General features: G+C 34.4%; 2 protein-coding genes across 2 annotated transcripts; one reads left to right on the top strand and one right to left on the bottom strand.

Annotated features, from left to right (window-relative positions):
• The first annotated feature begins 6,393 nt into the window (after positions 1–6,393).
• LOC121735796 (RNA exonuclease 1 homolog) lies at positions 6,394–9,758 on the top strand. Its single transcript, XM_042126754.1, has one exon. It carries the CDS (start codon positions 6,474–6,476, stop codon positions 9,756–9,758), a length of 3,285 nt encoding a protein of 1,094 aa, XP_041982688.1. The 5' UTR covers positions 6,394–6,473.
• Positions 9,759–10,765: 1,007 nt separating this feature from the next.
• On the bottom strand, positions 10,766–12,675 carry LOC121735797 (ubiquitin-conjugating enzyme E2-17 kDa). Its single transcript, XM_042126755.1, has 3 exons — positions 12,416–12,675; positions 11,884–12,169; positions 10,766–11,620 (listed from the first exon to the last, which is right to left on the bottom strand). The coding sequence occupies exons 1-3, from the start codon at positions 12,457–12,459 to the stop codon at positions 11,495–11,497; spliced, it is 456 nt and encodes a 151-aa protein (XP_041982689.1). The 5' UTR covers positions 12,460–12,675; the 3' UTR covers positions 10,766–11,494.
• Between the last annotated feature and the right edge of the window lie 4,760 nt (positions 12,676–17,435).

Here is a 17,435-nt window from a genome sequence, read left to right as displayed (position 1 = left end):
CGGATATGTTATGACATGAGGTTCTTATAGGGGTAAATAATATACACATGACACATTATAAAGTTACTTATTTTTTACTCAGGTAAAATCTATCTGGTAAATCAGTCCTTACATTGAAAGTAAACGTTGAAAGTAAACAACACACATAGTATATTTTATTCTTAAATTAAATACATATCATAATATTTTTTAATATAATTATTTTTAACCGACTTCCAAACAGGAGGAGTCTAGACGTTCGGCTGTGGATATATTTTTTATTTATTCTCCGCCGTTTATGAACCGATTTTCAAATTTTTTCTTTTGTTGTACATTGTATTGTTCCGAGTAGGTATCATGTTCACAAAAGTGGTGGTCTGGTGATGGAAACCATGAGAAATCGAGGTGACTCTTTGATATTCAAATGGGAACATATGGTCCCAGAAAACGTTCAAAATCTTTCGATTAATAAATTTAAAAAAGTAGTCAAAGAACGTTTTGTGCCAAAGCCTATTATAAGGTCAATGATTTCATAAACGATGGCACATCTTGGGAATGCTGAATTACTGCTTGCAAGGCTACTTCTACATGACTTACAATTATTATGTATCTATCTATGTTTACATTGTATAATTTTTAGTTACAGCATTGTAAATTTTATTTTAAAAGATTATTTTTTTTTCTCACTTTTTTTGGTAAAAAGTGGGCTCCGTGCGAGTTTCTTACGCCGGTTCTTCTCGTCGGCTTAGTTCCCGAATCGGTGGTAGGCACCATGTATTCTGAAAATATATTTTATTTTAGATTTGTTCAGAATTAAAGCAATTTTGATTTTGATTTTTTAAAACACCAACTGTAGGTATAGAAAACCTTAAGGACAGCTAAAAAGAGTAAAATTATCATTTTTTAAACAAAAAATTAAAGCCGACTTCCAAGGTAATGTCAATTCTTATTCTGTACTCAGTATTAATTCTGTTCTCACAATCGGTACCAGCTAACCTAATCGCCAGTTCTCTGACAGAATAGGTATAACTACAACTTATATACTTAGGACTGGTACCGACTTCAAAATTATGAAGATAGAGTACAGAATAAGGATTATTTAATAATTTTTAGTTCATTTAGGTATAATCTTAAATGAACTAAAAAGCAATAATTGCTTATTTTTAATAATTGCTTCAGTAACAAGTGCAACAGTATGTCAAACTTACTGGCACAAATAAAGTTGGGATAGCTCCTTTAACCAAAATAGTATTTATTCTACTTTTTCTTTAAAAATTTTCAATGAAATGTTTGCTACATATTGTTGAATTTTTCTTGGGATTCCAACCAACACGCCCAATTAATTTCAGCCATTTTCCTCTTATTACAGGATCTTGAGGGAATCTGTAAAACAAATGATTATGATATATAAATATAAGCCTCTAGTTTTAAAGTCACTCTATATTATAGTAATTATATTATATTAGCTATAATATAATATACTATTAGTTAAAATAAGATAATATGTCCTTTTTAGTCCAGCCGCACATTATCCGAATTTCTGATCACAAAAATTCGGACGCCCCGCCCCGCTCATACAAATTCTTTTAGTATTATGGGTCTACAACAAAATGTATGAACAGAGTGCGTTCCGCCGGGCGTCCGAATTTTTCTGATCAGAAATTTCGGATAATGTGCGACCGGGCTTAATTAAGGTGATAAATATAAAGGTAAATGATTTTTATTTTAGTTTTATGTTATTGTAAAATATCGATAAGCATATCGATAAATTTGATTCAAGCACTAGCGTGTATGTAAAAAATTTTGATGAAAATTTGTATTCCGTCGGCGGGATTCGAACCCGCGACCCCGGCTTGAGCTGCCACACACTCAACCAATTGAGTCTCTCTATTTTGATAAATTAAAAACTTACTTTAAATTGAAAGAAAAAATAAATTAGGTATAGAGATAATTATAATTAATTAGCCCCCTCTATTTCCATTGTCCCCAGTATGAATTCAAAATTGATCAAAAAATTCAAAAATGATCCATCTTATTTACTGGACCAAGAGCCTGTGACGGCCAGACCTTCCTCAGTTTCGGAAAGCTGTATTTCAACATTCTGAAAACATTTGCTTCAAATTTATTCAGAAATAAAACAATTTTTATTTAAGTATTATTTTATTTATCTGAATTGTTTATTGTTTCTCAAAGATCAGGTACCACCTGATCTTTGAGAAAAAATAAAGCTCAATTTCATAGCTGGCAGGCACGCTGCGAGTGAAGGGAGGAAGGGCGCGCGGGACGTGGGTACTCGCACTTGCACTCGGAAAAAATAGAACACGCTTTTAATAACGTTACTATGCAGCCGACTAATTACTTGCACTGATCAGTCGCTGTCTACACTTACTTTCTCCTAATCACTAATGACCCGCACTAGTTACCTGCAAGGGCGTCGCCAAGGGGGGGCAAAGAGGGGCAGCTGCCCACCCCTAGAGCTTCTAAAAAAGTTGCCAAATATAATGCAAACGACGACCACTATAAATTAAAATCTGATAATAAAAAAAATACAATGTTATTATAACTTATTTACAAGATTTTTATTGCATAGTCAAAAGTTCGTGCTCGTAGCTTTACACATTGGACTCTGTACTGTCACATATTTATATGGTACTACAAGACTACTAGTGACTAGTGTTTTTACAATCGCTGGCTGGCTGGCAGGCTCGTAGTACAAGTGAAAACCTTCATGTGCTGTCGAATTTACCTACAATTTATACCTACTTTTCTCATTCGTAGAGAATGAGAAAAGTATGAATTGTAGTAGGTAAAGTCAACTTGCCCCCTCCTGTGCCATCGGCTGGCGACGCCCTTGGTTACCTGCACTTAATCACTAATCAAAGTGAATACAGTTCTAATCACGTTACTAGGCAGCCGACTAATCACTTGCACTAGTCAGTCGCTGTCCACACTTACTTTCTCCTAATAACTAATTACCTGCCCTAATTACTTGCACTTACTACTAATGAAAGTGAATACGGGCCTCAATGGCCCGTATTACATATTGTCTGAAAGTATTCGCCTTGCATTAGGCGTCTAGAGGCTATGTGGTCGCTGACGGTCTACCTAGGACCCTAAGGTACACTTTTTTCACAAGTATTGTGGAGCATGTTTTTTGACGGAGTTACTTTTCCTTAGTTTTTAATATTCGTAGCCTCTCTCAGTGAACCGTGAACGCAGAACGCCAAGATGACCGTTCTCTGAAAAGGAATGCTGAAGCATAAGCAGGCTGTCAAGAAAGACATGACAGGCGGGAAAATTTTCTAAACGTATTAAAATTAATCACGCTTTTGTATTTTCACAGAGAACGCTTATTACATTTAAAATATTGTCACCTTGCACATTTTTATCTCGAATTAATCCAATAGAATTAATAAAGTTCTCATCTTAGAGTATACATTAGGAAATAATGTATACTCTATGGTTCTCATATTTTTTATTTCATTAAAAAAAAATCCGCCTGTCATGACTTTCTTCACAGACTATAATGGTTACCACTGATTAATATAGTAGCAAGCTACAGATAGGACATAGGACCATTGAATTAATATGTACTACGTACAACTATTCCATGCATAGGACAGCTTCTTTGCGTAGAATTCCGTCTAAGTAGTTTTGGCGCTGCGATCGCCGTTTATGTCAAAATGAGAAGCACAGATAAAAAACAAGTAGTGCATTAGAAAAAAAAGAGGGGCCATGAAATCGATATTTAGGGATATATTCAGAACCGATAGATTTTGATATTTCAATTTTTAAGTCGAGTTACAAAAATTAATAAAAGGACACATTATTATTAAATCATTTATTTAATTTTGAGTTTCTTAACCTCTTTTTTTTTAATTTTTGTAGGGCTTTTAATGAGGAGCCAAACTAAAAGCTCGAAGCAGATGGCGCCACCAGCGACTAACCTTTGTTTACTACAAGAAGTTTACACCCTAATAAACTTCTTGGTTTACTACAAGTGTGAAATGAATGGTTGCGATTTTCTATGTTTCTTTGTGTTAACGATCTTAAAATATATTCTTTGTTTACTGTGAGTGAGCTGAAAAGTGAGCTTCGTAATAGAAATGCGTCAGTGGTCAGCAAAAAGCGGATCTGAGCGAAATGTGAACACAGTAATATTTTTAGGTTATATTTCTTATTTTTCACAATTTGTTTAAATATGTTATCCTCATAAGGAGTTTTTATTTCAAGATTGGAGGCATATGATCGGAACCAAATCTTTGACGATGGTTTGGGCGATCAAAAGGACAATTCTCTTATCTATCCACACCCTAATACATTCAGAGACATGAACGCCGATTAACCTGTTCCAAGCATCAGCAAGCAGGAAATAATAGAATATCTGTAAAGGTGTATATATTACATTATTAACATTTTTACTACCACAGGTAAACGTAAAATAATTAGATATTGTTCCATCTTTTTACAGATTGAACACGGAACCAACGCCCCTTACTCATGGGACACTTAGATACATTTCGTAAGAAGATATGCAAAGCTTGCAAAAGTGATGTATTTAGTAGACATTATAGTATCTCAAGAAGGAGGTGTAAACGTGTAGAGGAATGCTATTGTGAATGCGCTGCAGGAAATAGTGCATTTGCTAAGTGCAAACAATATGTCTGTGTCATGGTCATTCATAGCTTACATCCTCTATCTTGAACCAGCAGTTTTTGAAAAATAATCGTATAAAAATTATTTAAATGTAATAAAACCAAACAATCATTAATATCAGCTTTTATTTTTTTTTTAAATACATTCTCTAAAGTTACAACACATAAAACATAAAAAATATTTTACTTGCTATTGGTTAATTCTATAATCCTCTCAGTATGAACACATTTTAGTACTTGCTGCAACTGTGGTGCAACATGCTGCGAAATCCTTACAGTAACTTTTCTATTAGCAAACATGTCTTGAATTTGCTTCGACATAAGATAGCCTACTCCCATTATTTGTCAATCACATATAGATCTTGCATAATTATGCTAATAAACAGTAAGACAACAGAAGCTCTGTATGTATTTCTTAAAAATGTTTCTTATGGCTCAGCATCTGAAAATATATGTTATAATTTGTTATTGGTTTGTTTGTAAGAGGCATATATAAGAAATAATAAGTTTGGCTTAGGCTAGACATCATAATTTCACAACTTACCTGTGTATTTACTTCTTTCAAAATAATCATCTTCTGTGAAATAAAATGAACTTAAGCGTGCCATATTCTTTCCTTGAAAATCTTTATTCACAAAGGCATTTCCCCATTTTTTCTTCACTTTGGGTCTTTGGGAAATATATGAACTCTCCAGTTTTTAAAACTCAAAGCACAACATTGAGGCATTTTTACGAAAATTGATAAATAATACTCTTGTTTACAAAAAATGTTATTGGATTTGACAGCTGTAATGTCAAATTACGGTCAAATACGAATACCGGATCCCAGAACCAGCTTCATCAAATTGTGTACGGTCAAAATGTTTGGCACAAACACGGTAGTTCAACAACTGGCTCTTCATAAGTCCAAGTGTTAAGTAGTATAATAGTTAATAGGAAAATAAGTAAGCGGTTAGGCAAGATGAAAAACTTTAAATTGTGTACATACCAAATGTCATTACAATAAAAGGACAACCACAGACTAGAGACTTGACAATCTAACTTTTTAAGTTTGACACTAGTTGTCTATACTTTACACCAAGCAAAGCCGGATTAGTCGAGACTAAAAACGACATCCACAAATTGCGAAGACTATCTTGCACGGACATGCAAAATAGTTTTTCATTGTGATTCGTTGAATGAATCACAATTATTGTACAAACGCCATGGTATGCGACACACGTGATTACACGTTGAATATTGCACTGAGGCCAGAGGAGGGTGGCTTCACAAGTGTCTCAACTCAATCCGAAAGGAGGAAAACACAAGATTAACCGGTACTCAAGTCGAAATTCAATTATCAAACAACTAACAAACAAATAAACATAAAACAATGCCTTCAATGACATTGACAAAAACGACCATAGAATACTATATAGCATTATAGGTTTATGCTCTAAAGTATATACCAATGATACCAATGTATATAGGTACTCACAAGGAGAAAGACATTAACGGATTATGCCCACAGATAAAAACACTTCCGTACCGACACTAGCGCTAATACTATTTAGGGGGAACTAAAGCTGTTACCCCCCGTGATAGTTACTAGTAAAATGAAAACTGTGACAATAAAATTTAAAAAATAAGAAAATGCCTCTTTCATAGAGTATACATTATAGCATAGCTTGCTAATGTATACTCTAAGGCCTCATTTGACCGAATTGTATTTGTAGAAGAAGAAATAGATATGTCTATATCTTTTGTCTATTGTTTCTACTGTACTTTTGTAATTTGTTACAATAATTATTTTAGGTACACAAATGATAATTCTCACAGAATTAAGTATAAATTGATCAAATGCTCCCATCAACAGGATATTTCAAAGGAATCAACTGCCCTTTTTATGATAGTGGGCTATGTGAACGTCCTTATTGTCACTTCCGTCATGTTAAGAAGGAGCCACAAAACGAATCTATCGAAAGTGGAGCAATACTACAGAAACTAGTATCTGCGGCTGTGCAAAAAGTATTGCAGCAGACAGACGGGTCTGGTGTAACGTCACCGATACCCGCGTCCAGCGAGGTATCCACCAACAATGAGGGTCAGGGCACTTCCTCAAAACCCTCGTATAACCCTACTCCTATATCAGAACTTAATAAAATAAATAGTGGTTTAGAGAACAACGAAGACAAGCCAGAACTCACTAGAAGGCATATTCCAATACCATACACGCCCAGGAAGCCAATCATACCAATTAAACGGACTGCAAGTGAAAATGGTGAAGTATTGACAATTATACCTCCAGCTGAATATTCTCCAGGTTCAGAAAGCGCTAAGCTAGAAACATACACACCAACAGGTTCTACAGAGTCTACAAAACAGTATTTGCCTGGTAAACAGACGGAAATTCAACAGTATATACCCAATGAATCTAAAACTTCTAGCAAACATAATTATGTGCCTTCTGATAAAACTACTAACAAAAAGAAAATCCTTGAATACAAACCTGTGAAATTGGCTTCAAAAAACGATGTAAAAACTGTCACATATCAACCCACTCCAAAATCCTTAGTACCATGTTTTTCGAGCGATGAAGATGAACCAGAACCCAAGAAAAGCAAACTTTCTAATGATCTGAATGGACTGGATGACTTAGGACCCGAATTTGATATTTTGGATCAAATACTTGATGAAGAAAAAGGCAATGATAAATCTGATGTACCTAATTTAAAAGAAAACAAGCTAAATAAATTAGCAACAGATCAGAGCATTAAAAGTAGTAATAAAACTGATGTACAAAATGTAAAAGAAAACAAAATAGAAAAAATAACAACAGATCATAGAAGTAAAAGTAAAACAAAAGAGAACAAAGACAGCAAAAGTAGTAGTAGCAAAGACAAAAAGTCGAGTAAAAATAAGTCTGAAATTAAGGAAAAGAGTCATGTAAGGGAAATAGATAAGAAAAGTAGTCACAATTCAAAAGAGTCTTCTAATAAAAATGATAAAAAAGATAAAGATAGAAAGCACCGGTCTAAAAGCACAGAAAGAAAGTCAAGTCACAAGAAATCATCCCATGACAAAGATGCGAAAAAGGATAAAAGTGAAAAGTCGGAAAAAAAACATTCTAATAACAATTCAAATGAAACCAAAAGTTCTAAAAGCTCATCAAAACATAGTAGTAATTCCAAACATGACACAAAACATAAATCTAAGCACAAGAGCTCTCATGATTCTAAAGAAAATCATAAAAAAGATAAAGAAAAGTCTGACAAAAATAAGGATATAGAAGACATATCTCATGATTATGAAGATTTAGTTGAAGATGAATTAGAGATTCTATCTGAGTCTGATGAGGAATCTATTGCAATGGAGTGCAAAAGAATATTTGAAGAATATGTCCCAACAGCAATATCAAAAACTGTAGATGATAATAAAGAAGATATTATTGTGGCAGACAATGATGAATATGTACCATCTAAGAAAAGAATATCTAGGACAACTGAAAAGAACATTAAGATAACACCTAAACCTCCAGTAAAGCCAGACTTTAAAGTAAGTGCTGCACAGGCAATGGCAGAAAGATTATCAAAAGTTAAAGAATATCATGCAGCGAAGAAGTTAGAAGCATTAAATAAAGAGATGGCCAATAAACCATTAAAACCAGATATAGCTAAATATTTTAGTGCATCAAGTAATGGAAATGCAAAAGTTCGAATAGCTCATGTGCCTTACGCATCCACATTGGTTACAGCAAAAAAAGAAATTCAGCCTAACATTAACAGCACTAAAACTACTGAGCCCTCCACAAGCTCTACAGCAATTCAAACTGTAAAAAAAGGGGCACAGAGAGTAGCCCATGTGCCTAGTGACAAGTTTATAGATAGGCCCGGGGTATTAGAACCTCTAGCATCAAAAATTCCAGCTAACATTAGATCCACTTATCTTAATATGATGATTGACCACTGTTTGAAAATATACATCAATGTAACTGATGCCTATGCCAGAGCACAGCACGAGGAGCTAGCCACGAGCAAAAAGTGTTCTACAGTACAAATTTATAAAAACTCAGCAGTTCTTGCCATAAGTAGATTAAAAAAAGAACTCCAAGAATGCAACGGTGTCAAAAAGTCAGGATCAGACTGTACATCATTGAACAAAACAAATACAGCCAACTCCAATACCAAGCCAGTGGGGTCATGGAGTATAGAAAGTAAAAATAAAAAGAATTTTGATGATATACAACAATATACAGGTGCTAAGTTATATCATAACATTTCTAAATGGATACTGACAGAAGAGCAGCTAGTAGAAAATGGTTTCCCGAGACCCCACAGCAGCGGGGAAAAGGGAAGAGCTATAATAGTTGGTAAAAATAAACAGAAACCCCCTAAAGGATATGTAAGGACTTGTTGTAGGTGTAAGAAGGATTATACAGTTGATAAAAAAGGTTTTGCTGCTGTTAAGGAAGAGTGCATTTACCATCCAAATAACAAATACAGGATTCGCGGTGAGGTTCGCTACCAGTGCTGCAGCCAAGACGGTTCCTCTGATGGTTGTTGTATTGCTTCAAGTCATGTTTACGAATATGTCGATTTTGATAATCTTAAAGGGTTCGTGAGGACAATGCCTCCCGATGGACAAAAGGATGATTATGGTGTTTACTCACTAGATTGTGAAATGTGTTATACAACGCACGGTTTGGATTTAACTAGGATAACTGTAATTAATTCTGCTTGTAAAGTGATTTACGAAACGCTCATCAAGCCCCTGCATCCTATAATAGACTACAACACACGGTATTCGGGCATTACCGAAGAACAGATGGCTGAAGTAAAAACGACATTGTTAGATGTGCAGGCGACATTGCTGTCAATGTTCAATAGCAAAACAATATTAATAGGTCACAGTCTAGAGTCAGATTTTAAAGCTCTTAAACTTATCCATGACACTGTGGTTGATACGAGTGTACTGTTCCCACACAAAATGGGTCCACCTTATAAAAGAGCTCTGAGAAATCTATCTTCTGAATATTTAAGGAAGATTATACAGAACTCAGTGGATGGGCATGACAGCGCAGAAGATGCCACAGTATGTATGGAGCTAATTCTTTATAAACTAAAAGAAGATCTAAAAACTAGGTGATGTTATTAAGTGTGAATAGTGGATACATAAAATGACAATAATGAACATTTAAAAGCAATTGTATAATTAAATATTCTTGTAACTTAAGTATTTATTCTCATAATATCAAATTAATAAGTTAGAAAAATATTTGATTTTGCATTTGAACCTTACAAACTTCAACTATTGAAATTACAAGCCTGTTAAAGTATCAATTCCTGAGTACTGTAAATATGTGGTGGGTTTGAACATTTTCTGCTATTTAATTTAAGGAATTCTGATGTGTAAAGTGACAATGTATATACCGATCACTAAATAAGTAAACCAACTGGTAACCTTCCAATGAGATGACAATTCCCCTTACTAATAAAATTATACAAAAGTGAGTAAGCTACACACAATGTTTTGTTGTCTAATGAGTAATGAGTAAGGGTGCCTTCACAACACTTGGAAGTGGGAACACTTAACAGACAAGGACAAAACATTATAACTTATCTATTGTGTAAGTAGTGTACAGTAAGTAGTTACATTAGTAAGGAGAATAACTATAGAAAATACATTATTTAAAATGAATTTATTCCTGTGTTACTATGTAACATAATTTGTGAATAGTATGAGAATTATGTTTTCATATAAACGACTTGATGTCGTTTGTGTGACAGTAATGAAGCTATAGCTTGGCTCCATCAGAAAGTTATTTTTTCTCATTGTTTTGACATCCTCCTTGATTCTCATACTGTATGTAAAGCTCTTTAAATAGGAAGATTTTCGAAAATTGAATGTTTTAACACAGTATTAAGGTAATGGTTAATAGTTAATTATATGTTGCATAACACTTCTTTATTTTCATCATTAAATACCTACTATTTTCTATAGTAAAAAATCTCATTTTAATTGTGAATTAGTTTATAGCATTTCTTGATTTGAATTTTTGTCTGATTGCTTTCCTAATTCAAATAATGGTGGTAGAGAAGATAATAATCATTTATGTTTATTCCTAGATATTACACTTCATTAAAACAACTTCATCAAAACCAATATATCTTTACTTAAGACACCAACATAATTCCAAGTTCACATTTGCAAGGTATTAAATAAAGAAATATGTTAATATATTATATAACAAAAAGTGCATTTTATGGATGAAAAACATGATATACAAAAATAATGGTGATTGTTATAAACAATGAAATAAAAGTGTGGGGTGTATTTTGTTGAAAAATAAAATATACTTCTACTTCAAGTAAACATTAACATTTACAAAATGTACTTCTTTTATTTATTGCTTATATCAATTGTAAAGATGACATTTATTAGATGTTACTAAAGTAATAATTGAGGGACAGCGAAAAGCAAACTAAACAGACTGAGAATTTGTTAAAAAATTATACAGCTAAACGAAAAGATTTAAAGTGGTATTACTACTACTCAAATACATTTAAACATTGAATTTAATACTTGCTATTATCCTATTGTTAATGGTAATGAAAGCACACAATCCTACAATGAATTTTGTAAATACTATACATGTCACTTCTATATTTAATTTATTACTACTTGTAATATTTTGCAAATGTTATTAAAATTATTTTTATAGACTGTATTATGTTTATTGACCACCAATGAATCATGTCTTACTGAGTTATTGGAACAGATTGTAATGTACACGTTTGTCCCGATGAATTAATATTGAGACATGCCAACCCCGGCAGTGAGAATCTTGTACGACACTCGCATTTGATGCCACATGATCGCTGCTAATCAATAAAAGACTGTTCCACACATGCTTTGACCCGTTTCTCATATTCCCGCCGATTCTCTTTGTATAGCTGTGCCGCCATTGAGTTTGCAGGTGAATTTGGGTTTGGATCACTCAATAAAGACTGAAAAGGGAAAGAATAATTTATAATTTTTAAACCAGAAAAAAACAATTGACTATTATAAAGAGGGTAATGCTAGGGAAAGAGCAACATTAATATTGTCTTGTGACTTCGTCTGTATAAATTCTTTCTTGATTAACAATATTAATATAAAAATAATTTAAAATTATTATAAGTCCTTTCATATTATAGTAACAATTAGTCAAGACTTTTGATTCAATGATATTATTATTTGTTTTGATGACATATTTATCTACACATATTACCTGTATTGAAGTCAAAATGGCAGACACATCATAGGTAGGGCTCCACCGATTTTGCAGGATGTCTAAGCATATTCCACCATCAGCATACACATTGGGGTGAAACATTTTGGAGACAAATCTAACTGTAGGTGGTTTATTGGGATACTCCTCTGTGAATTCTATAGTTAATTTGAAAGTGCCATCCTCAAATGGAGTATCATGGGGCCCGAAAATAACGGCATTCCAGATCATAATATTGTTGTCTGTGGGGGCTCCAGATACACCAGTGGGTGGGTCCTCTTGAAGGCTGAAATGTATAACATTGAATATTACCTCATTATTGACTTACAGTCTTGCTAACGGTTTACGACGCGACCGCTTTCGAGGGTTAGCAAACGGTTTCATAAGTAGAACAAAGTAGAAATCGATGGAATTGACGGAGATCTCAGATCAGTGATGTAATTTAATGACTCACTATGTCTAGTATAAGAGAAGAATGGTAATGTTACATTAAAGATTAGGATGCCCGATGATATCAAAATATTATACAAACCGCTTGAAATCCCTCATCAGACGTCTTCTGGCAGGAGTTGACATTTTGATTTCACAGCACTTTCGAGCAAGTTAGTCAAACTGAAATAATAATTCACTACGTAGATTGAGCCTCGCAGATGTTAAAAATATGAATTTTACTATTTCTTTGTTTGGAAAATAAGGGCGATTCGTCAGTATTCACTATTGATGAAATGGTTGACAGTATGACCATGAAATTAACAAAAAAAATGTTACACACGGCTACAGGCTTCAGCAAAAAGTACAAACGTCAACGACAAAAATATGTCATGCTCAAGATATGAAGGTATAATCATAGATAATACAGATATATATAGAGAGGTATTATACTGGGAGTTTTGCCGGGAAGATGAAATGGTGATGTTGTGTTTTTATATTATTTTCCTAAAATTATGTTATCTGGGTTTTTAATGTATAATATTGGTAGGATATTAACCATTAGATATTCGTTATCGTGCACAAGTGTTGGAAAGTGATGTAATAACCAGAAACGTGCACTTTTGTGTACCCTCCAAAACTCCATCGAAAGTTTCAGTAAAGCGTCTACCACTTTACTGAATCGACCGACTTGACTTCTTGACTGTATTGATTTTATACTTAGACTTTGACTAGACTTTAGACCTGATTAACCTGACGATAATATAGAAAAAATTGTATTAAAGAATATTGTTTTCCCGCCATAATATTATACTCGATACTGGCCATGGTTATAGGTTATAGCAGAAGTGCCAATATAAGGAAAAAAAAAAAGGTATAATACCATAGAGTATACATTATAGCAAGCTAATGTATACTCTAAGTATAATACCTACTTTATAGACTTCAGTCATCAGTCATGACATTTTGTTTTTTAATTTTGCCAGAATGCCATTTATTCTACATTTGACTGGATTTCCCAAACCGCTTTTTTGCGCGGGAAGGCTGAAAACTACCATAAAACTACAGTCTGTTAAAAAAAAGTCATGAAATTAAATAGTGGCTTTTTTGACAGACTGTATCTTATTTTTAAAAGCTTTTATTTAACTTGCTCTAAGTATGTTCGGGTGAAATTTTGGAACTCAATTTTGAAGTAGATATATTTAACCCATCGAGCTGAAATTCTGCATGCACGTTTAGTTTGGATGACAATGCATGTTACATTACTCTAAATCCAATATGGCCGACCATCCAAGATGGCGAAATAGTTACTTTTTATGCAGTTCTACAATATGGGTATTAAATGAAACGGCTTTTTGAGAGTAACTCGAAAACGAATGTAATGTTATACTACATCCAATATGGTGGCTCATCCAAGATAGAGGTATAGCTATTTTTAATGCACTTCTGCGATATGGATATCAAATGAAAGAGCTCATTGAGAGTAACTCGGAAACGCTTGTAATGTCATTCTATATCTAATATGGCGTCTCATTCAAGATAGGGGAATATACTTATTTTTAATGCACTTCTGCAATATGGGTATCAAATGAAAGGGCTCATTGAGAGTAATTCGGAAACGCATATAATGTCATTCTAAATCCAATATGGCGGATCACCTAAGATAGGGGAAAATAGTTATTTTTTACTGCCGATCCACACTCGCACCGCCGCGACCTGCGGCGCGCTGTCGCGGCGCGCTAATAAATTATAAGCAAAAAACTTAAAAAAAAAGCTTTTATTTAAATACTCTAAAAAGAAGGAAATAAACCCCTTAAAAAATCTAATTATTAAGTTATAACCTCAATATAAACTTGCGTGCAAAAAAATCGACCCACCTCTCTCCTTATGATTCAAACGGTAATAACTCAAGAAATATAATTAGTATTAAATAAATGTTGGAATCGTTTTAAAGGTAGTACAATAAGGATTTAATTATTGCTATAGTTATTGTAATTGCAAATTGTTTACTAATTCTACAGCCTTAAAACAAAAACCGGTCAGTTTAGCATAACATTCCAGTAGGCGATTAATGACATCTTTCTTGTAAAAAACACTAACAAATTGATTTCAATAGCTCATAGTGCCACCCATTACCCTAATTTAGGTTTCCATCCGGGTTTTCCTTGACCTTATCAAAGTTATGATGAACTCCTGAGCGATACCATGCCGATCTTCTTGTACAGCCACCTGGAGGTCCTGAAGGGTATCTGCGGCAAAAGTCTGGGCCCTGACCCTCCTTTTGAGTTCTCCTCATAGGTGCTCAATAGGATTAAGGTTAGGACTCCTTGCTGGCCAGTCCAAACCCGAAATTTCGACGTCGGAGAGATATTGACGAACTTTCGCAGCAACGTGCGGTCGAGCATTGTTCTACATCAATATGAAACCTTCATCAACAAAACCAGCACATGGCACCGCATGTTGTCCTAGAATGTATCGACAGGTACTCAAAGTGCCAAGGCGTGGCCCGGTTACGAACTCAAGATTGGTTTATGCATCAAAAGAAATCTCGCACCATACAGTCCCCGAACACCTACCAAATGGAAGCCTTTCGTCAATGCACGCCTGCGCAAATCATTCTCCTTATCAACGGTATGCTTTTCTGCGACCATCGTTACCATAAAGACTGATTTAGCTTTCATCAGAAAAGAGCACGACCCGCCATTGCTTCCAATGAAAAATCAACATGAGAACGTGCGAAACTAAGCAGCGCTTGACTGTGTGCTGGAGCTAATTTTGGACCGTTAGCGAGTTTTTGTGAAGTCAAACAGCTGCCTGCAAGTTTTCGTCGTACAGTCTACTCAATTACTGTAACTCATCCAACTTCTCTTGGCCGTCGTTGCACTTGAACTGAAATGAGATGTCGATTCCGCAAGGACGTTGACACCTTAAAACGGTCATCACGTTCAAATGTAGCCCAATGTCTTCCTGAACATGGTGGCATGGTAAAGTTTAGAGTCTCTAGAATACTTCGGTATACTCTTGTAACCGAAGTTCGACTTAAATTAAGACTTCTAGCCACAACACGTTGTCTAAATTCAGCTCTTAGCAAAGCCCTTGCTTGAGAGGCTTTATTTGGAGTAATATCCATTTCGCCACAAAGAAATTACGTTTAAAATGAAGTTAAATGAACAATAAATCAATAAAAATCGAGACAAAACAAAAACAATAAGATTTGACCGATTTTTCATACAGAACAAAACCGTTCAATTAACGATTAAAAAACTGAGTGATGGAGGTGCTTAGTGATTTGTGTCGTTTGTAGTCAAGCATGTTGGAAATGAAAATGTAGAGTAAACGTACACATTTCCTATCATATTAACTCACATTATTAATAAAAAGAAATAATAAATAACTATAACTTTTTAAGATATAGCGACTTGAATAGAAATGCGCGGGGGGGTCGATTTTTTTGCACGCAAGTGTATTATACAATTTGCATTATAATAAAAGCTTGTCGCGAGACTTAACAATCTGTCAATATTTAATTACTTTAATAAAATAAAAAATATAATATCAGTTTACTCAGTTATATTGGCACTTACTAGTTTATTATTTACAAATCACGCGACAAGCTTTTATTATCATGCAAATTGTATAATATATTGAGGTTATAACTTAATAATTAGAATTTTTAAGGGGTTTATTTTCTTCTTTTTAGAGTATTTAAATAATAGCTTTTTTCAAAAAGTATTTTGCTTATAATTTATTTTGTGTTTTTTAGTTAAATCTCTGACTAGATTTCTTATCTCTGCTTGATTGTAGTTTGTTTTGTTTCAAGAATTTGTTAAAATCTGATTAACTTAATTTAAGTCTTTAAGAAATCGTACTTAATTTTACGACTAAAAAATTAAATATCACTTAACAAAAATGACCGGATTCAACCAGGCATTTTCCAATGCCTGGCTGGTTTTGACTTGACATAACAAGACACGACATGACACGACACGACACGACACGACACGCCACGCCACGCCACGCCACGACACGATACGACACGATACGACACGACACGATACGACACCACACGACACGACACGACACGATACGACACGACACGACAGGACACGACACGACACGTCACGTCATGTTACGATACGACACGACACGGCACGACAGGACACGACATGACTCTTCAATTTACTCTCAATGAGCCTTTTTGTTTGATACCCATATTGCAGAAGTGCTGCGCGATGCGCGCCGCGGTTCGCGGCGCGCTGTCGCGCGCGAGTGTGGATCGGCAGTAAAAAATAACTATTTTCCCCTATCTTAGGTGATCCGCCATATTGGATTTAGAATGACATTATATGCGTTTCCGAATTACTCTCAATGAGCCCTTTCATTTGATACCCATATTGCAGAATTGCATTAAAAATAACTATATTCCCCTATCTTGAATGAGACGCCATATTGGATATAGAATGACATTACAAGCGTTTCCGAGTTACTCTCAATGAGCTCTTTCATTTGATATCCATATCGCAGAAGTGCATTAAAAATAGCTATACCTCTATCTTGGATGAGCCGCCAAATTGGATGTAGTATAACATTACATTCGTTTTCGAGTTACTCCCAAAAAGCCCTTTCATGTAATACCCATTTTGTAGAACTGCATAAAAAATAACTATTTCGCCATCTGGGATGGTCGGCCATATTGGATTTAGAGTGATGTAACATACAATATCATGCATTGTCATCCAAACTAAACGTTTATTGGTAGGATATTAACCATTAGATATTCGTTATCGTGTGCAAGTGTAGGTAAGTGATGCAATATCCAGAAACGAGCTATTTTGTGTTCCCTCCAAAACTCCATCAAAAGTTTCAGTAAAGTGTCTACCACTTTACTGAATCGACCGACTTGACTCCTTGACTGTATTTATTGACTTTTTACTTTTGACCTGACGATATAAAAATAGGGTAAAATACGAGTCATTAGAATTTTTCAGTACAGGGACACTTTACACTTTGATCATAAAAATAAAAGTTTGTGGTTTTTATACGACGCAAATAATAATAGATTTTTAATATTGAGTGGCATTCACGCTACAATAAAAATAGAGTATTTTTATCAGGTTGCGGTG

This window comes from Aricia agestis, chromosome 18 (assembly GCF_905147365.1).
Source record: "Aricia agestis chromosome 18, ilAriAges1.1, whole genome shotgun sequence".
Taxonomy (NCBI): Eukaryota; Metazoa; Arthropoda; class Insecta; order Lepidoptera; family Lycaenidae; genus Aricia; species Aricia agestis.
The sequence above is the reverse complement of the archived record's forward strand: the minus strand, read 5'-3'. Positions and strand labels throughout refer to the sequence as shown.